Source organism: Dinoponera quadriceps, unplaced genomic scaffold (assembly GCF_001313825.1).
Source record: "Dinoponera quadriceps isolate SergipeBrazil2010 unplaced genomic scaffold, ASM131382v1 scaffold9, whole genome shotgun sequence".
Lineage (NCBI taxonomy): Eukaryota > Metazoa > Arthropoda > Insecta > Hymenoptera > Formicidae > Dinoponera > Dinoponera quadriceps.
The window spans coordinates 211,769-237,673 of NW_014554295.1; the positions used below are offsets into that span (position 1 = coordinate 211,769).

The window sequence follows — 25,905 nt, forward strand, 5'->3', positions numbered from 1 at the left end:
GAAGAACAAATGGTCAAATATTAGGATGGCACACGGGGAAAAGGAATTAGCTGTTCGCACATACAAATGAAATTTAGTTACCAGATCTAGTTTTTAGCTATGGGAGCAAAAAATTAACTAAATTAACTAAATCTCAATTATGTTATATGTATTTATGGCTAATTTTTACCTGTTATTTTTTAGCCGTAAGAGCTAATTTTTAACTGTAACTGCGAGAGCTAATTCTTGTTTTTCGTGTATCTATTGGATAACAGAGAGTTAATTCAGAAATTCATTTGTCCTATTTAAAGAAAAGAAGATAAGTAAACGTTTCCTTTGTCGTTCTTTCAAAGACTTCGAAGAAAGAATAAAAAGCATGAAAACATCAATCTTTAGACATACACCGTTAGAACTCAAAAAAGAAACTCGGAAACTAAAATTCGATTTAATGGTCCAATGGATTCTGATGATGTGTCGAAGGTTAAAATATCTATCCACTAAAATAAAGAGACGAAGATTGAGAAATAGTGGAGACGAATGTATATATTTATATATATATATATATATCCTTCTCCCTCTCCTTCTCTCCCTCTTTCCACCTCGTTTCATAGATATCCGATGGAAATGATAAAAAAACATAAGCAAGGTAAGCCGATTGTGATACTTGCGGCTCGATAACAAGATTTTCAAATTAATCCTTCAAGCTCTCGTGACACAAAATTGATCGAACTAAGCTCGTAGCTTTCTTTCCCCAGCCTCATGGCTGATCCCTCGGTTCACGCGAATACATAATTTCCGCGCGTGGCTTAAAAATCAAGCGGCTCGATATATTTAGCGCGTTTCACGCTAAACGACCGCTAAACCGGATATTCCGCTACGTTTAAAGGATTAACCGTAAGATTATGAAGGAAGGAGCGAGACGATCTCCGTCGCTGAAGCGTCAACGGGAGTTTCTGTCGACGCTGAACAGCGACCGAGTCGATCAAGTGCCGTCCGTTCAGAGGGCTTACACCCAGCGGGGAATATAATTGGTTCCGAAAGCATTGCCGAACAGGCGCTTGTTGTTTCGGCACGCCAATGCGTGCCGATGACAATCCCCCTTAGACTCTCGTGTCGTACTTAATAATTATGTGTACAGCACCGCTGCAATTATGACAGGCGATGGGCTTCTCTTAACAACGATCCATGTCTAATGTTTGTGCTAAGTCTTTGACGAGTCATGGAGACAATTGCTCGTGTATTTCCACAATGAAATTTCGGGATAAGCTTGCCTCATTCGTGCGAACATCGCAAGACATATTTATACTTTATAAACCTTATACGTATACACCTGAATGTTTAATTAATAATTCTCAGCGGACAGCGGGGCAAAACTAAATTAGCCGTTGAAGCACTTATATGGTGGACATACGGTAAATTTATAATGTCGCATGACTTCTTAAGCGTGGCACGAGTGGCTTATAATTGCTTCGTTGAATGTTTGAACGATGGTTTTTAGTAAATCCATCAAATATGATGACACTCTCCAGTCGAAATATACGTGAATATGACGTTACCTTCGGCATTTTATCTCATTTTCGAGGTTATCGCTTGTCATTTTTCGTAAACACAAAAAGATCTTTGAAGAGCATATACATATATGAGATCATGCACGTCGTAAAAAAAATGTGTTACAAATGAATAGAAATGTACATGAGTAATTTCTCGATTAACTGAAACTTTGAACGAGGCTTTCGATTGTTTTTATCTCGTCTGGTTTAAAAAAGAAAATGGCTTGACGCAAAATGCGAAAATCGTCATTACCGAACACGGTTGTAAAGCCGGGACGCGCGGAATTCATTCTATTAAAAATTCTATTAGCGGATGGCTCGTAATTGTTTGTTTATCGAGTACTCTTTCGCCGTTCACCGCCGAGTAGAGCGGGTAGAAGTGCAATCGCGCAATTGTCCGAACGGGACGCACGCAGTAACGGCAAATGCGCTACCGCGCCGAATTGAAATTACATCCGATTCCTTAATTGCGAATCCGCCGCGGAGCGTAACGCCGCCCCCAACGTGCTTCCATGGAAAGCGTCTAACGAGCGTGACCGAGTTGCGAGCGACGAAACGAATTCGCGTCGCGACTTCGCCGCCAAATTTCACCCGTCGCGACACCCGAGAATTCGTGCAGCCGTGAATTCGTGAGAAGAGAGACGAGAATTCGCCCCCGCGAGCGAGGGGAAACGCATGGAAATTCAACGGCGTGCATTTTCCATTAAGCGGTCCCGGCAAAGGGATGTTGCGAAATCTAGAATAATATTCTAGTAATTAAACGGCGCCACGGTTGGAGGAGGAGAATAAGGAGCGCGAGTACTCCATTTGCAACTGCAATTTCGTGCCACTCGCGCGGACAGAACAATGTCGGAAAGAAATTGATGCTCCTCCCAATTACGAGATTACCCCAGAATTGTGTCAGCGTGACCGACGGAAGGTACTTGTTTCTTGTCATGCGTCTATTTTCTCTCTCTTTTTGATTTCAGGACATATCGGAATACAAGTGCGAGAACGGCAAGACGCCCACCTACGTTCCTTACAAACCGGTCACCGGCGTGATAGGCGCTGCGTTCAGCGTGGTCTCCATCATGGTCGCCAATATCTTGCGGCTTTTCAGAGTAAGTATCCAAGTCATCGACCGTTTTGTATGTACCAGGCGAATGGACGGTAAATCGATAGAAAGACTGACGTTCTTGTGCGTATCTCCAGTAGCGCTTTGCTTCGCAAAACTCAACTTGTCTACCCTTTCACCCCTCCTCCTCCCCAACGGAATATGTTTTTGTCAATCGGATTATTTCAATTTTTCGAAATAATTTATCACAAAAACTTAATGAAGTCATTGATTTAATTAATCGAAATTTATGAAAATTAAATTTATTATTATGCGGGCAATAATTAACCTTAATTACGCTGGCCGACATCCTAAAAGTTTCCTGAAAAAGGAGAGTGGTTTCCCGTAGGTTTTTGGTCGCTGGAAACGATGCTGCCCTCAGCATTTGCCTATCATGTAACGCTTTCAAGGAAAAGTAGGGTTGAAAATCTTAAAAAACGCATTTTTGGCAATTTTGGAAAAATCGTAGCGGACAAACCTGACGTGCTAGAAACTTGCACACGGTCTTAAATGAAAGCTTAAACATTATACTAGAGCCCAAGTATTTCTAATATTACGAAACTACTTACCTACGCCGTGCAGCAACGTATGTTTTGTAGTGATGGACGCACGCGCACAGAAATATATATATATATATATATATATTTCTAAATATTTAATATGATATTAATTTGTGACGTAATTGAAAATACAGCATAATAATTTCAATTTAAATTAAATTTCAAGTTAAATTATCGAGAGTATTAGAAAAAAGAGAAAGGGAAGAAGCATACAGCATAAATATAATCGCGATCGCTTTTCGTTCACATATCTATAGATAACAACGTTTCGGTGATGTAATTCTCACGTAAAAATATTATCAATAGGGAACATGTCGCGAAAACAATTTGGCTATGCGCATCACGTCGGCAACTTTGATTGTTACACACATAACGAATTGGGTTACCCCGTGCGGGGCGAGAAATACGAAAGAATTTAATGGAAGAGTTTTCTAAAAGTTTCCCTATTCATTTCGGTCTTTATGCGGACGATTCGAGACGTTGTCATGCCACGCGCGTCGATCGCGATTGAAAAGCGAAAAATAGCCGTTTCGAGGAAGGTAACATCGTGTAAAGCATGGCCGGGTATCGGCAGGTCTTTGCAGGACGTGTGAAAACGTAGCTTCCTTTGATACAGAGGCTACAAAGGGTGAGAAAGAGAGAGATAGTGAGAGAGAGGGAGAGAGAGAAAGAGAGAGAGAGAGAGAAACGTGAAAAACGAGAAAGCGAGAGACGACGAAGACGACGACAACGACGATAAGGAGGAACGAGAAATTTCGTTGATTTTTTCGTAAAACAGGAAGGCACACTGCTGAAACTTCGTGACCGGTAACGACGATGACGCAACGTCGACACAACTATCAATCATAGTCATTCATCCATGACGACCCTCGGGAAGAGCCACTCTTCTGCGACGCCGTTCCCGTTCCTATCAGACTTCGGGATAGGACCACGGCTCTCAAGGCGCCTTCAAAAGACGTCGTGCAACACGAACTCGTTGAAAAGGAACCCGGTGATCCGCGCGAAATCGGCTTGCTAAAGAAGCTCCTGTCGTCGTCGTCGTCGTCGAGACGCTTCATCGATCCGCCGTCGACGTCGAATGCGTGAATGGATCTCTCGCGGAATGTCGCGGATCCTGTCGAAATGCAAACGATTATATCTCGCAGATTTCTCCCGGATAACCCAAATCCACAGTCCGCCATTCAATTTTGAATACAGTTCCATTCCGTCGCCCGAATAGAATAATAATCGATTAGATTTAACTATATTAGCCCTGCTCTTCTGTTCGGATTCTGTTTGGCTCGAAATCACTTTTATTTCCCTGTTACATTTTTATATGTCGTTTATTTTGTTTAATTTGGCATCAAATTAATTGAGTTACGAAACAAAATCGTGAAATGCCAGAACACACAAATCACATAAAATCACATAATAATATAACAAGGGAATAAAAACGATTTCGGGGCAAATAGACGAACAGCTGGGTTAACAAATGATCAAATCTTTAGATCTCTAATATATGGAGAAGGGATAATCTCTGTATAAAACAATCTGAAATTCTAACATTTCTTATTTCACGTTACATACGTTTTGTAAAAAAAAAAAAATAGTAATTGGATTTCTTCGTATGTTCTCTTACAAATGAATCTATATTGAATAATTTGGAAGATCTATTTTTTTAATATTTTGATGTTACAATAGATGCATATTCCTTTTTCACAAGGAAATATTATTTAAACATGTCGGTACTTTTACGTACGCTTTTGAAGCGATTTCCAAGATGTATTTTACATCTGCCGGCTAACGTTATACGCGATGAAATTCACAAACGGAAGTAGTGTATTCTATATGACGAGAGTTCGGGATTTTCAATGCTCGTCGCGTACGCGGATTAAACTCGCGGGACCTATCAATGCAGATGAAAAGATATCGGATAAGAAGACGTGAAATGCACCGTTGCACGTGAACGAGCTGTGGCTCTGAGAGCCACCCTGCATTTTATTGCACGTACACTTTTATCGCGCCCATCCTCATTATTTTATAACGACCCACTTGAATTTGAAAACTACTTCCCACTCTGTTTATCGGCGGAAGCCAAATGCCCCTTTCAGTTCACTTTCCACCGGCGCGTTTCCATCCGCGAAAGGAAGACAGGCATCCGCGATAGATTTCGCTCTGCGATTTCGTTCGCCACTTTGCGACTTCGCTCAAAGAAATTGACGTAAATGAAGGTGCCAAGCCAAAAATATATATATATATATATATAACATCCAATTCAACGGTGCATTCCAACATTTCCATTAAAATCTCTTCACGTGCTATTTACCAGAATAAAGTCGCCTTCGTTCTTTCGAGTTTATTCCGTTGGATTCCTCTGAACCGGCATTAATGTAAGAAAAACTCTCGGGGATGCAAAGATAATACTGCGAACCTCCAAAGGGCATTCGAGCTATATTCCTGTTGGGTTAGTCTTTCAAATTCACTTATCGAAACCTTACGTTAACTGGCAACGTTCGCCAGAAAGAAGCACGCATTAATAAATAGCGAGAGAAAGTAAAATAATTCGCACTCATTTCACAACGACGGATGAAAAATTTCGACCGTTCGGACGCCCACGGAAAATAACCGTGTTATTTTATATGTTTTTCAACTCGGGTTAATGCCACATCGTAGATTCTTGCGCACGTTGCATTCAATTTACATAGCAAACGTAACTCGTTCATTAGGATTGCCGGTATGAAGCCGCTCGTTGCACTCGATCGTTATGCGATGCTCTTCCTTTGTGCGCCGTAGGACGCAATTAACCCTTTGCGCCTCGTACATATTCGCGTTACGTCAACTGCTCGTGGTAAAGGGCAAATTTAAGAGTTCACCGATGTAACAAAGTACAAGTCTCTTCTTCGAGGTTAATTCGAGCAATTAAACGGTAAGAAACATTAACGCGGCATTTCACTGTAATGTTAGGGATTTCCAAGCAAATGCCTTGGACTTCCTCGCGCTTATGAATCATTTTCATAAAATTCGCGAAACAGTACAGAAACTTAATTTTTTGAAAAATTAACTTTTAATATTGATTTAAACAAACGCACGAACTTCGACAGTCTCGACAATTTTATGCATCAAGCGTGATAGCGGTGCATCTTTCCGATTTAGTTTATCTTTTCTCTTGTTTACTTTTTTTTTTTTATGAACTTCGAATTATTTCGTCTCGTAAATACCGTTCGATCTTGCGCAAGGCCACGGTCTACCATTCTGTATTATCGTTCGGTGCACTGATGCCGAACAATGCGCAATTAAGGGCGAAATTGGCAGCCAATTGGCGACCTTTCATTAAACGCCCTTTTTTATTCGACCGGCTGTCATTAATTTATTCATTTCGATTCGTTTCTTCGCCGGTCAGCTTTAAGGTGTTCAGATTGATTCCGGCAGCAAACTGTTCGTCGCGCCCCGAATTGCAACTACGCTGATCAGAATTGCAACGAGCCGTTTACCGCATCGCCGCATCGGGAATATTGAAAATCGCCCGAGAAAGAGGCGCACCGGGGATTATTAATAATAATTTCGTTAGAGAATAAAAAGACGTCTTGAACAGGATCTGGAAAAATTTATGCAGAGCATAAATCTTACGAGAAGAAAGATATATGAATATTCCTTCTTTTTTCTTATATAAATATCATATAATATGATATTATATGTGTTTATTTAATAATAGATAATGTACTTAATTGATAATTTAAAATCACAATATTTGCAAAAATAATTCAATAATTAAATCTCTCTCTCTCTCTCTCTTTCTCACGTGTGATATTTGAATGATGTAATATTTAAAAATTGATCTTGACAGTTATGTATTTCTGGAAATTGAAACGTGATAACTTGCCATTTGTCAGGCCGGTTGGACAGATATTTCTGCTTTGAGTTTTGGCCGTGACACAAATACGACGGCCATAGTGAGACGAAGAGACAAAACGTTAATTGATTCCAAAATCAATTTAACGGCAAATTGTCCCCGAGAGAAGTTAATGAATAATTTCCATACAATTATGAGCCACACTCGTGTGTAATTGTTGGTTTAAGCTTGAGCCTGGCCGCAACATATAATTGACCGCATCTTTGTTAGAGCGTGCGTGGAAACGGTTGTCGAATGAGCTCGTTTTCCTCGAAATGGAAGCCGTATAACTATTTATTAATGAACTTGTGTCACTCTTGTGCCCGTATGCAATTTCCATGTTCCCATTACGCCACTTAGCGATCGTTTCCGGCTATTTTATGAATATCGTTTTTACCTAAATATCTCCTCTTTTCATTTGAAAATGCATTTAATACCGTAATTCGAAGGGGACAGATAGTAGAATAAGAAATATTCGTAGACGAACTATTTGAGCCATGCCGCGAGTTTTCGACTGCGCATTTAAGGAAATCGATTTTCATTATGGAAATTATGGAAATCACCGTTTCGTGGAAATGACGTGCCAAATGGCTCACAAAACGAGACACCAAGTCTATCGAGTGGGTATCTAATTGCCACGGATTGCTAATTAAGGTATCTGTTGCAGCGGATCGCGTACATCGATTTCGGCTTCCCAATTAAGACATTCTAATGAGCAATTATCTTCGCGCTACGCACCTTCTCTCGGCGAGATATCCTTCATGCCATGTCGGTGCATTCAAATCTCGAGGCGAAGGCTTTCCGTTGTACTCTCATCTCGGTGGATGAAATTGCAAATTAACAAAAAAGGAAAATTAATAAAAAGAATGTTAAACAACTATTACCTCCAACGCCAGATATGCAGCGAGAGTTAGCAATCATTATTGTTTTCTGTTACGCTCGAGTGTGATGGTTCAGATTCTCTTCTTCTCTTTCTCTCTCTCTCCCCGCTTCCAATTGACAATTAGTTAATTAATCCCAGTTGGCCGCGTTTTGCAGACAGTCGAGAAATTATGGACAAGATTATAAATGTATCACGGGAAGCATAAAACGACGCTTGTCACGCGAATTAATGCTGTCACCCTTCTTCGGCATATATCCGACGCAGTCATTTATATTAATCACATTTCCTACAAATCATATTATCGTGCCGCAATTGATCAAGTAACTAACATTATTATAAATGTAGTTATTTAATACGCTATTATTATCTGCGACGTCGCACGATATAGACTGATCATTGATAATGAGGCAAAATTATGATATCGTTCTAATTATTACGGCGAACTCTCATTCAAGCCTCGCTTCGGATTCGGATATGGATGAGCGCAAGAACTCGATCGTCAAACCTCCGCTTCTTCGTCCCTTTTCTTTTCCCCGGCATTTTCGTGATTGTCGTGCCGTGACGTCCTGCGACCTGTAATAAAGTCTCCATCGATCACTCGTAGTTCGTAATTTAGATCACGTCGACGGTCTCGCACGTCAGGCGCCAAACAAACGTATGCAAATCAATACGGAAAGCGATGATATGATGCGGCTTTCGCCTGCTATTGTCGGTCTTCGCGCCTGTGTCTGTTCATACACGTGCCAGCAATAAGGATGCGCGATAACGCCAATAACATCCGTTAAGCAACAACGCTATCAACGGGAAGATCTCGGCGAAGGTCTTTGTGCAAAAATGGAATTACGTTGCAGCCTGAAGAAAGCCTGAGTGGTAGAGAGGAAGAGAGAGGGAGATGGTCAGATAGATAGATATTTAGAGAAAGAGAGAGAGAGCGACTTAGTCACTTTCAACAGACTCGAGATTATTAGATTCGGAGGGATGCTGTGCCTTGCACAGATGCTGTAAAGTTACGAGCTCTCTTCGCATCCGCGACGGAGAAACAGGGTCGCGCTTCGAATGGTGGAGGACATTAACCCTCACGTGCGCGTATCCTCTTTTCATGGCGTTTTAAGTAGTTTACACTTGAAATGGATGCTCCCATGATGCGCGAAATGTGATTTCCAGAAATTTCGCGCCATCGATATCAAAACTGTAGTTAGATTTTGCGATCTATACGTAGATAGATAGACGTGCGATATAAAAAAAATAATAAAGTCAAATTTATCTAAAAAATCAATTTGACTGATTCAATATATATACGTAAATTATAAATGTAAGCATTCTCAATTTTTTTACGCTTGAAACGAACTAGAGATTATTTGGTTTTACGCATATATACGCGTAAATTATACGATTTTCTTTCTAATTGACTTTCTTCTTTTCTCACTACAGATACCTCAAATGAGCTACGCGTCCACCAGCACGGAGCTTTCGGACAAGAGCCGCTTCGAGTACTTTAGCAGGGTAGTGCCGCCGGACAATTTTCAAGCGCAGGCGATCGTCGAGGTGATCCATCTACTCGGCTGGAAATACGTTTCTACGGTCGCGGTGGAAGGCGAGTATGGCGAGAAGGTGAGCGTCGAGCTTGAGACAGTTGACATATTATGTTTAATATCAGGACAATTATTGCGGCGCGCGTTCCCCGCTCGTTTCAACGTATTCAACGAATTACATCACGTGTTTTGCAGAATTATTCTCTAATGGTAGTAATAAGGTGTCCTTTACAAAGATGCGAGGCGATTTTATATAAATTGTGATAAATTCTATATAAAATTGACGTGTGTGTGTATGAAAACTACGAGAGGAATTGCATACGGCTTTTTTTTAAGTACTCGTGGTACATTGACAATTTGTTTAATAAAAAGAGAGATTCATCTTGATAATATCGCATATATTAATGTAAAAACCTTTTATTAAAACGTACTTCATTGCAATATCAGACAGTCCGGTCAAGTAATTATCGGATAATCATCGAAGCGGATTTAATTGTGTCGTAATTATCGCAGCATTATAATAAATGAGACCATAGTATAATTGCCTTATTTTCACGGTCTGCGAAATGGAAATGCTGGCCTATCTTTGTGCATTAATGACAGTAAAATGACGTGCCCCGAATTACAATCGCGCTGTCGGAATTCGAAATTTCCAATTATTGCGAAATTATTCTTAAACTGTTAAAATTCGATCAATTAAAGCATTCCCACGTAGCCACGTGAAAGTTCACAATTATCGCGAAATTGATAAAAACGGAACTTCTACATTAGGACGGTGTCTACATATAGCATATACGCGCATACACGCAATTGCGTCGTTTCGTTAGACCGCACCGTGATTACCTTAATTCCGCGTTAGTGTAACAGTTATCGCAGCCATAATAACGATTAAGCGATAGTAATTATGATATGAAATCGCGCGGCGTCCGCGCGAGCAGCCGCGACCGCGTTAACAAGCTGAGACGAAACTAATTGCGCAATCAAGCAAGAAAAGTCGATGTTAAGGCGCCATCTGCCGTTTAAATTAGGCGATTAGTATGCGACGAAGAATTCCGCGCGAAGAGATTACTGGGGCGAGTCCAATCTTACAAAAAATTGCGGGGAGCAAAACTTTCCGGTCAACTTCCGCGCTTCTTGAATCCGTCGCCACCTTCGCGAAAGGAGTCGCGTTGAATCCGGCGGCGGAAAGGCTCGGTGCAGCGAGTCACAGAATCACAATTTCTCGATTTATTTCTTTATCGATAAAACGATGCGAAATCTCGCAAAATTCGCAAGTTGTGGATTTTCAATCGGCTAATCGGGCGTACGCGGGAGAAAAGAGAAGCTCGAAACTAACTTAAAACTAGCTGCCACGGGTAAAAATTAGCTGTCCATATGATACAACTGAAATTTAATTACACCGAGAAGAAGATTTCTTGAAATTTAATCAATTTTATTGCATCCAAACAAATCTCATCATTGGCATGCTCCAAAGAAACTGATGTTTCGATTAATAAGTACGATTGTTAGACTTTTCCGCAAATATGTATCTTTATCTTAAATAAAAGAATGATTTTTATCTTAAATAAAAAATTTGTTTGAAACGAAAGATAATTTTAAATAATATTTTATTTGGTTGAAAGATGTTATTTCGAATGATAGCGTTTTTTCCGTTAAATAATAGAATTTTCTTGATTGAGACGATAAAATTTTAAAGAAACCTTTTTCTCCGTGTATCACAGCTAAAAACTAAATCTTATAATTAAATTTCAGTTGTATCATATGAACAGCTAATTCCTTTTCCCTTGCACGTCATCGTTCATTCTCCGCGCTTCTGATTCTTTCGCGCTTCTCTTATTCGTCTATTTATTAATTGTACGTTTTTCAACGTGTCTAAACAGATCTCTCCTGTTGTCGGAATTCCAATATCATTTTGCATTATCATCGGCGCGATCGCCTGACTAGCAGCGAGTGTAATAATTCAACACGGCCGTGATAATTCAGCGGGAAACGCCGCGCAAGAATTTTTCATATTCCCGCGAACATCGATCGCAGGATAATTTTATGGTCCAATTATAACGGCGTTATGGCCGTCCCTTGACGATTATGTGCCCGTGACAATGGCGTGTCCCGCGTCTTGGAACGTGCAAATTTGCAGACGTTGTGAATCGTACCGGCTGCGCGCACTCGAAAGGACTCCAGACGGAATGGTAGTAATCGGGTTCCGAGTAATTAAGCGCTGCCACTGATCAACCTAATTAATCTCTACCAGGTATCACAATGGTGCGGCGATTACGTCGCATGAGTAAGTTCGCTGCACGATCCACGTTCCTAAATATACTGTGTGTATAATCGCGGATACTCACAGACTATTAATCCTACTAACCGTTCGAAGTACCGTGAAACAACACGACTTTGGTTATTCCGCCTAAAACAGCTCCGCTGTACCTTAAGCGATATTACAGGTGAAACAAATCTGGCTGCGAGAGAAGTGCTCGTGATTATGTTCCGGAAATCCGCAATCGGATATGTACTACAAAAAATATCACAAATTATAACAATTTATTCATTGCAAATACCGCTCTCGCGCGAACCTTCATGAAAATTAAAATTCCTGCCGGCAGTCCTGGCGGCTTGTGCAAAGAAATTTCGGTATTTTTATACAGAATGATACACGTTTTAGAAAAAGAAAATAGTTTATTTGAAACGAGTACCCGGGAGATCTCCGTAATCGGCAAAGTTCAGGCTCGCGCACTCAGCCACAAAGATAAAAAAATTCTGCAGACAATATTTCAAAAAGGATACGATGAAGTATGTGTGAAGACCGATCTTGCCGCGATAGCGGTCAGGAGGATAATGAGACGCTCGCGCTTCCTTCTGGTTTTTAGCGAAAAATTTATGAGCCGGTTCTCCCGCTATACGCCGAGCATGGTGCGCAGTTGTCGCTGTTGCTAATGCAGTGTATATTTTAGCGGTCGTAAGCCCGCCTAAAGCGATTATACGAATGTGGTTTCGTTAATATCCTTATAACGGCGTGGAATAAAATGGACGGGAATATTTATGGCGAATTAAGGAACGAGAAGCGGCGTATCGTGCGAAATTCCCGCGCAGTGGCAGGAAAGTTCTCTCCGCGGCCGGCAATCGCCGTTCTCTGGTTTCTACTTTGGAAATTGCGCGGCGCAACGATCAAAGTGAAAAGAAAAAAATAGCCTCCTGAAAATAGCATTTACCGTAAATTTCGCGGAGAAAGAGAGAGAACGAGAGAGAGAGAGAGAGAGAGAAAGAGAAAGAAAAAGAAAGAAAGGGTTGGGTGGAGGGAGGACATGGAGGAAGACATGGAAAAATCGTCTTTCCGAGAGGACGGAGACAAAACCAGATGCAATTTTACGCGACCGAGGACTCGAGATCAGACCGTCAGACGCAAATACACGCGATCAAGAGCGTAGTGGGCGAGGAGAGATCTAAAAAAGGGGACGGGATCGCGCGGAAATAAAGAAAAATAAAAGAACGAGGTCAAGCGTGAGCAATTGTTGAAAGGAAGTGAGCTTCGTTAAGTAAATCAAATCCGATAGGGCAACATCTTCTTGTCGTAACAATTCTCGTTATTTCCCAGATAAGTACACCATTCGTTTATTTCTCTGTTTATCGCTGCCGTCTTCTTTACGGTACACCGATCAAACCCGCTGTGCATCGGGCTACACTATCGATATCGGAATCTTCTTCTCTCTCTTCGTCTTCGTCGGATTTTCTTCATCCCGCTTGTGATTCTAGAAAATTCCCGGGCCTTTCTTCCACTTCGCATATATTTTGCCATTTTGCGCTATTTAAAGATTGTGAATTTAACGCGACGATGGTGCAATTTCCTCGGGAATGCGGCTGATTTTCTCGGGTTCTTTAAAAAGTTGATTGAATCTCTTTTTTACCCGGATTCTCGGTTACACGCCGTTTTATTCTCACGTTTATTCGCACGAAAACACGTGTTTCTCGTGGACAATCATATTTCCGTTTTATAAGCTAGATTATTTGTTTTCCTTCTGTAAAATTGCCGAGATGTTTTCGAGATTAGCGAGTTATCGGGAACGAGGGGATTTTCACGAACTCAGCGTGCGGGATGTTGTAAGTGAATAGCAGGGGCGACAAATTACGCCGTGGACGTTGCTCTAACCGAATCGTGAGCTTTTATTCCCTAGTGATTGTTGGGAGACCTTACCAATTTCCGGTCTCTTACGTGGCAGTTCTTACAATAGAACGGCGTAAGAAAGCGTCCTAATCCCATGGGAAATTGTCTTCGAGAATTATGAAAAGGATAAAAGTTCCGTCGGTCGTCCTGCGTCCAGCAATACAAATCAGACAATTCAATTCGACCAAATAAAATGCGTCAAGGGTGAAGATTGAATTTTCGTCGCAGTTTAATCGCGCTGTAAGATATTCGATGGCGACGATTAAGGGACGGGAAAGAGACGGCACTCCGGTAAAATCCATTCGCACGACGGCGATGCCGGTAGACAAAAAATCGGATTATCGCGATATTTGAATAATCGGTCTTCCATTGCGCACCCAATCAGAACACGGTATTTATTACCGATGCATATTCAAATTCGCCCGACAATACAAAATTGCGCGAATACGGGAAGCTCGTCCCGTGTCATACGATATTCATGGCATGCTCGAAATCAGAAAAGGTACGAGGGGAAAATAAGTTTTCCATTCTGCGCGCCATTGTGACGAATCGCGAGCGATTTTTTATTACGCTGTGAAATACACCACACCTGCGACGGCGCGTGCAACGGCGCATTCCGCGTCTCCTTTCCGCTGCCGTCTTTTCGTCCCGCGTGCGACTTCCGTGCGCGGAACCTCCAAGTGCAGAAATATATCACGAAACGCGAACGCGCAAAGACACACGAGTCGCGTCGATATATATTTATCGCGCGCGCGCGTGTGTGTGTGTGTGAGTGCGTATACGTGTATTGTGTGGCGTGCGCGACAAATGATTTATTTGGATTTCCATTGCCGACTTGTTCAATAACAACGACGATTCCAGAACGTGTGTTTATGCACGATACTGTTGAGCACGCTGCTAATTAAATCTCAAATTTCGTCCGTTACGATATCGAATTCAACTTGATTCGACGGAAACGCAATTTGGAATTGCCTAAAACACGATATCAGATTGCGCGCGTTGGAGAACATTATCGTAAACGCGAATCGAGTCTGGATTTCGAGATTTCGGAAATTTGACTACCGATACGCGGATATGAAATAGCTCTGATAAATATACACGGACCAATCACGATCCCGTATTGTACAGTTTTCGGCCGCGGAAGAGGTTCGTAATTATATGACCGTTCGGTGAGATATCTTCTGCTCAAAAAAGTATCCGGAATTGTCTGTTCGAGTGAAACGGTTGAAATCGGAATAGGGACTATTTCGAAGGGGACAAAAGAAATTTATATTCCGATTAAATATCAATTTGTGTGTTTTACTTAACAATTCCGGGCACTTTTTGAGCGGAAGATACGCGCGCATGGTGTCACACGACGGAATTTACACGTTAACAACTACGATAAGGTTCTCGTCGGCCGGTTGCTTCTCGACTTTTCCGATTGAAAATCACAAGAGCCGATGTGACCGTCTATTTCCGATCGATCTCAAGTCGATAGGAAGGAAAGCATCTTCGAAGACTTCGTCGTTGTCATTTTTCCCGAAGCAATCACGAAAACCACGGTTAGCTACTTAACGATCGTTATTAATCAAGCGCAAATATAAAGGGCTTGTCATGCGCGATAAATGCGTATGTAAATACGAATTAGCAGCTGCACCTGGAGTACTACGTATTTTTTCAGTTACGGCGCAACTGTTTGCCGAGAAAACAGAATCGCCACATTGTTCGATTCACCGGACGGGCAATTTATTTGCGGCTGGAATTCTATTTTCAGGGCATCGCCAGCTTCATCGGGCTCTCGGCGGAATACAACATCTGCGTCGCAGTTAGTGAGAAGATCCTTCGGAACGCGAGGACCGAGGACTTCGACAGGATAATCGACCGTCTGAGCTCGAAGCACAACGCCAGGGGGGTCATATTGTTTGTTGACGAGGATAACATAAGGTAAGAAATAATAAATAAACCTTCATGTCCGCGCCCTCGTTATATTTATATTCGATTACCAACTGTACATATATATATGTATATATGTATGTATATATACGAGATTCGGCGGGAGGAGACGTTGCGGAAAAAGGCGCGACTGTTGAAATCTGCCTGGCGCGAAAACCACCGCACTTGCTTTATTTTGTAGCGACAGACAGCAGAAAAATGGAATTATTAGACTGCGAAAAAAATGTTTTTCGCTCTCTTTTTTCCGCCATTACGCTCCACCTACAGTTTCGTATTCGAATGCGAAGCGTCCCACTGAAATACGAAATCAAATTACAGTTTCCGGTAATTTTTTAAATTAATTAATATTTTATCCATTGCGAAATGTTCCTTTAGCGCTCGATAAAAATATTAACAATATAAAAATACGGATAGATATTTAAAAACTGCGCATTATACAAGTATTCTTAATATAAAACATTATTTTACATACAGTAGTGCAACCCTGAAAACGCGCGATAATTTTTCTTCGCTGAAAGGAACGATCTTCTCTGCGTTTAATAAAAAATTTCACACGCGATCGCGTTATGCCAAAGTAATGATAAGAAAGGAAAATAGCGCATGTATCGTAAAGTAAAGAAAATTACCCCCGTGACTTTCTTCAAATTGATCAATATCATTTTATCGTCGGTTTGATATCAGTTATGCTTACTTAAGTGTCCACGATGTTATGAAGCAATGAGATTTACTCGAAATCCTCCAAGCCGATATCTGGCACGTAATGATGTAATATCAACGGGTGTAACGTGGGAGGTGTAATTTCCGATTATCCTAACGTCTAATAGCATCCGCGGAAACAATCTCGAATTAGGAAGTCAGCGTTCGTAATCAGGAACGGCCGCTTAATCGCACGCACACGTGCGACCGTGTTTATCGGGTTAGTGTTTGTTCTAAACTAATTATGGCTGTCAAACGTCGTGATAATGACAAATTGTGCGACGCTAATACAAAATCTCGCTCGTCTGCTTACTAATTATCTGTACAATTTCGTTGTGAGATAATTTCGTGCAAAGATAAAGTAAGGCCGAAGCGAATTCGTTAAAACTACACATCAGAACAAGTATTCGATTTTCTTGAAATTATGTTACAATTTACGTTTGTTATATTAAACTGTTTTATGATATGGTATAAATAAAAACATTCATAATGTATATATAGTACCGGATCGGTTAAAAAGTTCGATTTAATTTCTAATAAATTGCTCAAGAAATAGTGTTACATAATACACATATAATACATCAATACTGCTATCAACATTTTGCTATCGAAACGGCAGACGGTCATAGACGACGACGGCAATTATTTAGTCGATAAATAATATGTTTCTATCGAACGTAATAAAGTTAAATTTGGCCAAAAATCGAGCCGAATTTTTGACCTGATCCGATATAATACATAAAATACTTTACGCATTTTAAATTCGTAAAAATTGCGAAATCAAGGAGCGACGAAGAAACGACGTTTCTTGATTGAATTCAGCTCACGAAGAGGCGCTCCGTGCCATAAAAAAAACTCGAATACATGTACACGAAGAATGCACAATTATAGCATACTGTATTTACGAGGAATCCGCCGGCGCTCCGAGTTACGTGGAAGAAATGTTGCGAAAATGCACGAAGATTCAACATTTTTCTCTCCCTCTTTCGTTTCCCGCGTAAATAACTCGTCGTGTAATATAGAATTTGCTTTCATGCGAAATTCTCCGTTCCCGAACCGAAGATGTTATTCGAAGGGAAGTTTATTTTCGAAGTAAGGGACGGAGGAACGCAAGACTACGGTGGTCCAACGCCCGGGGGAAGGAAGAGAATGAAACGCTGATGGGTTTTGAAACCAACATGCGTTTCGGCGATGAGCCGAAAGCGGATCGGAACGTAACTGAGCGGACGAGATAACAGAGCGGCGATTAATCTCATGTCCTGTAAAGTCGATATTCGCTTTTACCGCTTGCGAAAGAGTGGACGAAAACGAACGTACGGCCGACTCGTTCGCGCTTGTAATTCGAAATTCCGGCTTTACGGTTCGATAATACGCAACGTGGCGCGACAACGCCGCTAAATATTCCGATAAAACGCGGGAGCTATGGTAAACCCCGCAACCGTGGGATTTGTTGCCCTTTCCTTTGCGCTTTGTGTATGTGTGTATGTGTTTTTTAATCAATAATTCCTAGCATAAGGGTCGCGAATCACAGAGTTCTCGCCATTTGAAAGTAGTTTTTCGCTCGGCTTTTCGTGCATCATGAAACTCGCAATAAAATTGACACGAATGTGAAATATGCGTACGACGATATCGCTGGTAGGAAAACATCGTTATTTTTACTCGTATGTGCACTTTTTCAACCTTCACGTATACAAAGATTAAACTCCAGACCAAAGAGTTCTTTTTTTATTTTAAACTTTAAGCAATTAATGAAGCGATTCCAGAGACACACACATATATACATATATATACATGTATACATATATATGTAGAAAGTAAGAGAGAGAGAAAGAGAAAGAGAGAGAGATAGCGCGTCTCAGTTAATATTTTTTAATAATCCTTAATGCGCCTGCTCAAGCAAACGAATTGACCGTTCGAAAGATGCGTCTGTTATTTAATTTTATTATTTTACAAATTAAACGAATAATATCGATTCTTCGCGAAAACGCAGATGATTTAGCAAAATCTGGGTTTTCTCGCTATTAACAAATTAGCGGAATGCTCGAACAAAGCCGGAATGCGAAACAAAGTAATGTTGGTTATTTCGAGCAGAGGATGCATAAAAAATAAAATTATTTATCGTTCGAACGACGACGGGGGTGAGCACGACAGAACGCGCGCGCGCATACACGTGTTGCATCGCAATTCATTTGAAATCCCCTACGAGCTTTCAGGCAAATCCCAACGGAAAACTCCCTCCGTGGATTATGGGAAGCGGGATGGGTCGCCAAAGTAAACGCATAATTGCTAATCGCGATTACAATTAGGCTGACGCTTTGGTGCGCTTAAACACACAGGTGTTCGGGACTCGAGAGACTTTATCTTAATCAATTATTAGGCGACAGTGACGAAGGACAAGCAATACCATTACGATGCGCGTTATCACGTGGCGGCGTCGAGTCAGTCACGAGCAGCGAATCTTCATTGCAAAAGTCCGTGTTCTTGCAATCTCGCAATTTTCAAATTGATCTTCCTTTCGTCGTCGCCGCGCTATTTATATTCGGCTATTTAAGACAACGATGTCTCATTTTGAAGTGAACAAAAGAATTCGCAAAAATATCCCCCGAGAAAACGAGATACTCAATGTATTGAAATTCAGCTACCTTTTTTCATAATATCTCGCCTTTCACGACCGTGATAAAAGCGTTTGAAGTTTTGTGCCACGAGAAATTAATCAAATGTATGACAATTTATTATTCATTGCTGCCGCTTTGTATCGATATTCCGATCAACGATTCGTCGGGTTATTATTAATTTATTCGTTCACATATTTTACACGACCGAAGCTTGATGGAAATTCTTTTCAATTATTTTTTCTCCGTTAGCAAAATTTTAATTTATTTTCGATGGCACACATCAATCCTCGATATAGTAATTTTACGGAAAAAATAACAGTTTGTCCGGATAAGGTATTAACGCAGGACGTTGTCCGAAAATATCCCGCGATGTCGTGGAATGGTCGTTGAAGATGGCCAAGTGCTCGACGGCTTACCGAACGGCTCGCGATGTCGAGCAAATATTGGTAGGAGAGCAGTACGAGGGCGAAATTGTGCCTGGAAAAGTTGAAAAACTAAACACAGCAATTCGCCTGGGCGACCGGACCTCTTTTACGTCACGTATTTCCGTTGAAACTGGACTGTTCGATTCAGTTGTTTTAACAATGGGAGTCTAAAAGAGAGATGGGAAGGAAGCGCAAAAAAGGGTACAGCGCCTGCATTATATCCACGCATCGAAAACCTCTTTGATTACCGCCGTGTTCATTATTCTAGCTAAAAAATTCCACTTTTCTCCAACGAACTAACGAAAGCTTTATCAGTTGAGCCTCGTGATTACAGTCGTTTGTATTTACTAACAAGTATACACATACGCACGCACATAACAAATCGCACGTTATACTTCGAGCTTATTCCGATTAAATATCGTTTTCTCCCTCATATTTGATATTGTTAAACGATATATTTTCTTCGCATTAATAAACTCAGTTTGATTAAGCACAGTCGTAATCGAAATTCCGTTCGAAATTCAATTTCGTTTGTCAATATTGCATGTGCGATGAGAGCGACAGTAGCAACAAATTACAGATTATCAAATTATTACGACGTGCTCTGAAATTATCATATAGTTTGAAAGAGTAGTGTGTCAACTTGCATGCGTTATTTCGATCCGATTCGTGTTGCTTCAAAAGAATTTAGAAAATATACGTAACATCCTGAGATGAAATTTTAATTCTACGTTAACCCTGCAAACACCGTCGAACATGAGAAATCAATGGAAAATCGCGAGACATGCAGGCTATTGTCCTCTGATGTTACAAATGAATTATCACCGTTTAGTTGGCGCTTGAAAAAAGAAATATTTATCAAACAATTCTTGAGTGAATGCTTCTTCCATCTCAAGCCTCAACGTGGAGAAAACGGTAGTAACTAACACAATTTACGGTATCAAGGTGAGACAATATTATATCTTACCACGGGAATAAATATTGTATCTCCAAACCACTTTCAACTGGTCACTCGAGTTCGATGGTATTTGCAGGATTAATATTGCGACTGTCGCGCGCGAGATTCACGGGTAATTTGAAGAGCAAACTCTAACAATCGTTTGGTATGAATTATCATCGCGGGTTCTCGGAACTGCAATTCTCTTGGAGCTATATGCTCATCTTGGAACTTTTCCATGTATGTAGTACGCCCGATATAAACATTCACGTGGTGAAAGCGTATACTTTTTTACCGCGTATATTAAACATTTTACCTACAAACATAGCAGCGGGCTTTGGCGATTCTCCAAACTTACGATATCTCCCGGTTGAATGTAGTTTCTTTCCGCATCTGTAAGTATAAATTACAAGAAACGTTACGACCGAAGGTAATTTCACGCTCTCGGCGGTGAAAAATTTTGGGATTTTTCCGATTATACAACAATACAAACGACACAAACAAATAAGAAAGTTTTTTATCTAATTCTTATTTATCCTTTTTCGTATTAATTCTTATTATTTCTAAATGAAGGAAGAAGTAAAGTCTGGCCGTTCCTCGATATAAAAATGAACAAAATCGGGATTTTCGATATAGCTGCAAGATATAGGTTTTACGTTGCGCGATTTTTGTACCGTCAAATTTCGAAGCACTCGAAAATAAACGTCGGCGTCGTTTTTCTTCTCAGCGAGAGCGAAAAACGCGGAATTAGCGCGCTAACGAGTTATTCCCGCGGCAAGCCGATAACGACTCTGCTCTCATTTCGATTTCTAATCGATCACAGATAACTGCATTACTCCACGTTCATTAGCAGGCTTTTCTGACCGCTCCCATTTTGTCGTTCTAAAAGTAACGTCACACATTATACACGTTATGTTGCGTTAAATATTGGCGAACAGACCGTAGAAATGATATTATTTTGCATAAGAAGCGATAAATTGATTTATAACTTCGCGATATCAGTTTTGCGACCGGTCACAGCTCTTCTCATAGATTCATCCCTTCTTAAATTAAACGCATTCAACACCATATCGTACGCGCATATACATAAGTGATATAACTTAAAATTTGCAATTTTATGTTAACCTTACCTTTTTTCATAAGAAGATACAGAAGATTATGTTTCATAATGAGAAAAAATGAAATATATTCATGTTTTCAGTATCTACTCTATTTCTCTCTCTATCTTTATTTACTCTATATTTTCAATATCTACTTTTCAATATCACTCACGAAGTTATTTTTTTTTCATTTGTTTATAATTGAAGTATTATATTTGTTGATTAAGCAAAATAAAAATAAAAATATTGTCCTAATTTACGATCGATGTCTATAATTAACGTTTTTAGCGATCTTAATACTTTTCTTCTTGTCCCGAAAAATTACATTCTTTAAGTTGCGTCACTTTCCCGTATGATATGCGACACATATTTCAGCTAGGTCTCATTATCACAGTATCCTTGCACATTTATTTCCGCTTGCGTTATATCCGTTTGATAAATACACAATCCTCGCGTATTTATTAAAAGAGATCGATATTTCCAGGAACAAATATTCATTTTGTACCCGTTACTGCATTTACCTTCGCTGAAAGAGGCATCAGAGGCAAAACCGTGGCTTTGTCCTTCTTTCAATCTCAGCGTCGTTATTAATCATCGCGCGACTTTCGCGAGTTCCTCGCGGCGATTGTCTCGCGAAATATTTCCTGACGTTTTTAATATCTCGATGAAAAACTCGGCGCCTCGCGGCCTCCCGCTTTGAGCGGTCCGCATCTTACGCGCGCGCGCGCGCGTTTCACCGCAGCGTAGAAAGGAATAAATCGCAAAGCGGACCTGATATTCATCGCGGTCACCAGCAGCATCACCATCACCCGCTGGTCGGTCGCTTTGAGCACAAAGAAACTTTCGTCGGATTAAACGTCGCGCCGTGCAATAGGCGGATAACAGTGCATTTCTCACGAGAACGTCGATAGCGGCGAAATAATGGAAGTCCGCTGATTGCACGCCACACAAGGAGCATTTATGATAAAACGCGGTCGCGGGAGCTTGCAGTTGACGTGGAGGCCGGCGGAGGAAGTTAATTTTTTATCGGGCAAAATTATGGAGCGTGAAAGATCGCTGGCGGAAAAGGCGGAGAGGGATACGCGATATTACGAGATTCTCTGTGCATACCGTGCTAATGAGTATCTGTTTCCACTTACAATATTTCCGCTTTAATGCCCGACAAACATCGGCGAATCCGTAAGACCCAACGCACGCCCGTGATTTTCGCGAGCACGCGAAATGAGATTATCTCTTAGAGGGGCTGGGCATTTGGACGAATATTACTATCAAACACGCGCGCGCGTCTTACATCACTGATATTTTGAGAGAGATTCCCTCGTTCACCTGTGTGTATATATATATATATATACTTAATCCCTCACTAAATCATTTCGGACCGTTACGCTAAAGACGTTTCATATTGTTTTAGCGGGGGAAAGAGAGAATATATCTTATTCGTGGAGAATTGTGCATAATGCATGGAAAATCGAATTTTCCTGCGATCGTCAGCATAAAAGTGAGATCTTCACAAATTCTCTGTACACACGCGACATAGGTATACATACTCGCATATCAAGCGGCGTCTCGGCACGTTAACAGGCAGTGCTTGAAATTCTAGTGGGTAGTAGTGGGTCTAGTGACCGTATAGAGTAGCTATTTCAATGTCTCTCGTAGTGTCTACCAAACACAGATGCGCTCGTTTCCCCGAGAGGGAAGAAGGACGGGGAGCGCTTCGGCGAAGCATTATTTCATACGGAGCTTTCAAGGGGAAAATAGGAAATACTGCGCGAACGAGCGACGGCAATAATTGATTATTGCGAATTTACTAAATTATACGAATATTTCAGTCTTGCAATTACGGCATTTCTGTCTCAGTAGCAAAATTACTCAGCTCGACGGATCTCCCTGCACATGGGAGATGCGTTTGATCATTTCCCATAAATGCGTCGATATCACTGTAATCCTGTAATACTCGTCCATGAGTAATTATTATACATATGCGGAGTCTCTTGACTGTAAAATGGCCCCTTTCAGGACATAAGATGCATGTGGAATTATGAGCTTTCAGAGTGATTGCATGTTTACGTGGTGAATATTAAACATCAGCGGCGAATAAGTTCGCTGACTTAACGAATCGGGTATGCCGAGTGCAAAACGCAAACACACACACATAGCTGAGTATATGTATATACTTCATTTTCGCTTTATCTTTCTTATGCGTTCCAACAATAATTGCTTTGCATGTGTGTCTTTCGCATTCACGAAATGAGCAGATTCTCCTGTAATGCACTCTTTTTCCCCCTCTTACTTTCTCTTCTTTTTTCCCTTCCCCCTCCCCCCCCTCTCTCTCTCTCTCTCTTTCTCTCTCTCTTTCTATTCTTTTTACCACTTTGTCTTTTTATTATACGAACACCGACATTTCGCGAGACCGCTTTGCATACTCTTCTTTTTCGCGGCGCGCGAGTGACGTAAATGCGAACGAAGCGCGAAGAAACCTAGGCGACTTCGGTCGAATCAGCTTAACCGCTTCAACAGCGCGATTCGCGAAATGCACGCCGACGTTCTCTTCCCGGGCCGTGACATAAGTCCGACGAAATCGTGATGTATGGCCCTTCCTTCGCCGCTCCGCTCTCCATTTGCGTGGCCCCGAGACAACCCGCCGCTCTGTGGATAATCGCGTCTTACACATGTTCCGCTTGTCGGCTCCGAGAGACGACATATTTCAACTTGCGCTACACGTCGGGATTCGCTCCATGTGAAACTTCCGATTAACGCTAAACGCCGAGCGGCTTCGCCGCACCGTGAATTTCCGAAGCTACGTACATTAACGGACAACTCATAATTAGCCGGCGGTGCTCAGAGTCGAAGGGGTAGTGATGCGCGAAAAATTCACGGCATCCGGCAATCTCGAAATTTTATGAAAATTTTCATCCAGCTCTCCTCCCGTGTTCATCCTGTTATCTTTTTTTTGCTTTCCTTCTTGTTCCCCTTCCCATCGTTCCATCTTTTAATTTGATCCTTTACCTCTCCTCCTCCCTCCCCTCTGTATAGTTTATATTTTACATACATATATTTGTTGCAAAGGAAGGAAGACGCGGCGAGCGCGATCTAGGAAAATAATTTCGACGAGGAAATATTTATAACGCGCCTCAGCTCCATCGCGCTTCTTCTCGCGGGAATTTGATCCAAGTTTCGTCCTCCCGTCAGACACACGTGCTGAATTTCTCTACTTAAATTCGTCATCTGTTCCTCCAATTTTCGCTATGTATACACATTACACGACGAAGGAGCCTTAGGGACAAATTTGACGAAATTCGCAAATCACCACCCCGCGATAACTAACCTCTCAAAGCGCAAGTCAGTCCTCTTCTATTTTCTGTAAGATAAAAGCGAATGGTTAAAAGCGAAGTTCGAAGATATTTAAGCACGAAGGTAATGCACTATTTTGCAAACGCGTGACATTTATCCGACTTATACTAGCATCGTGAACGGATCACTTGGCCGTATCGATTCACGTGGGACGCGGCGTACGCGTCAGCCGCTCGAGAGGGAATTTGTCCTGATCGATCAGAACTCCGGAGAGTTCGCCGGATGCGCTCCCACAGGAGAGGGACTTCCGGTCAGCATTGCCGACACACGAAGAAGCAAAAGCATCCGTCTCTTCTCTCTCTCTCCCTCTCTTTTTCTTTCGTACTCCTCCGTTCTCGTTCTCGCTCCTTACGCGACTGATGTATCGAGCGGGGCTTTTTTTATCCTACTTGGAAGAACCGGTCGACTGTCTATTTAAAGCGGTAGGGCTTTATTGCGCATTCAAGAGGAAACGATACATTATCGAGCAACCACCTAGCACGGATACCCGCGCCACCGGTGGACCAACGGTGCTTCCGCGAGCTACCGAGTTTTTGGCGGACCGCCAAGAGCCCGGTAGGGACGACGATGCCGTAGCGCGGAAAAAGCCGGGGGGAGGAGAGGGGGGAGATGTTTTCCCGCACAAGCTGCATTATCCCCAGCCGCCGTACGTTAATAGAGAACGTCGTTTACTCTTTAAAGGGTTTTTCTATCACGGTAACTTGGCGCGCGTTATGAGAGAACGGTCTTTTAATTGGGGTCATAGGTGACGCTCTGAAAGAAAAAAAAAAGACGCGGTCCAGATGGGAATTCTATTATTAGATGCGCGCGACTCCGCGCCGAAGAAGTTTCAATTGAAATTTCGCCCGTCGAGCGCACACGGTGCGACTAAGATACGGCTGTTCGCTCTTTACTCCCTTCTCCTTTATTTGATCCCTTCATTTTCGCCATGCGAAGATGCATGTTGTAACAAAGTGTATTCCAATACTGCCGTCCGTCCTTTAATTTGCAAAGTTTTTAATCACGATTTGATCAAGCTCTTCCTCTTTAACAAGAATCTGTTTGTACACAGAGAAATAGTTTTCTTTAGATTCAGTATTTCTATTTATCTGGCTAAAATTTGCTTCATAAAAAGAACATATACGAAATATCATTTGTTTGAGTAAAAATGTCATTGTCTCATTCAAGAAAACTCTATTATCTAACAGAAAGAACGCTATTATTCGAAATGATATCTTTTAAC

General features: G+C 41.4%; 1 protein-coding gene across 1 annotated transcript in view; it reads left to right on the top strand.

The window, feature by feature from the left end:
- Positions 1–25,905, top strand: part of LOC106744446 (metabotropic glutamate receptor 8-like) — a 112,651-nt gene that overhangs the window by 55,091 nt on the left and 31,655 nt on the right. Inside the window, exons 5-7 of the mRNA XM_014619240.1 lie at positions 2,498–2,629; positions 9,365–9,544; positions 15,381–15,550. Of these exons, the coding sequence (XP_014474726.1) occupies positions 2,498–2,629; positions 9,365–9,544; positions 15,381–15,550 (482 nt within the window). The remainder of the gene's footprint in view (positions 1–2,497; positions 2,630–9,364; positions 9,545–15,380; positions 15,551–25,905) is intronic.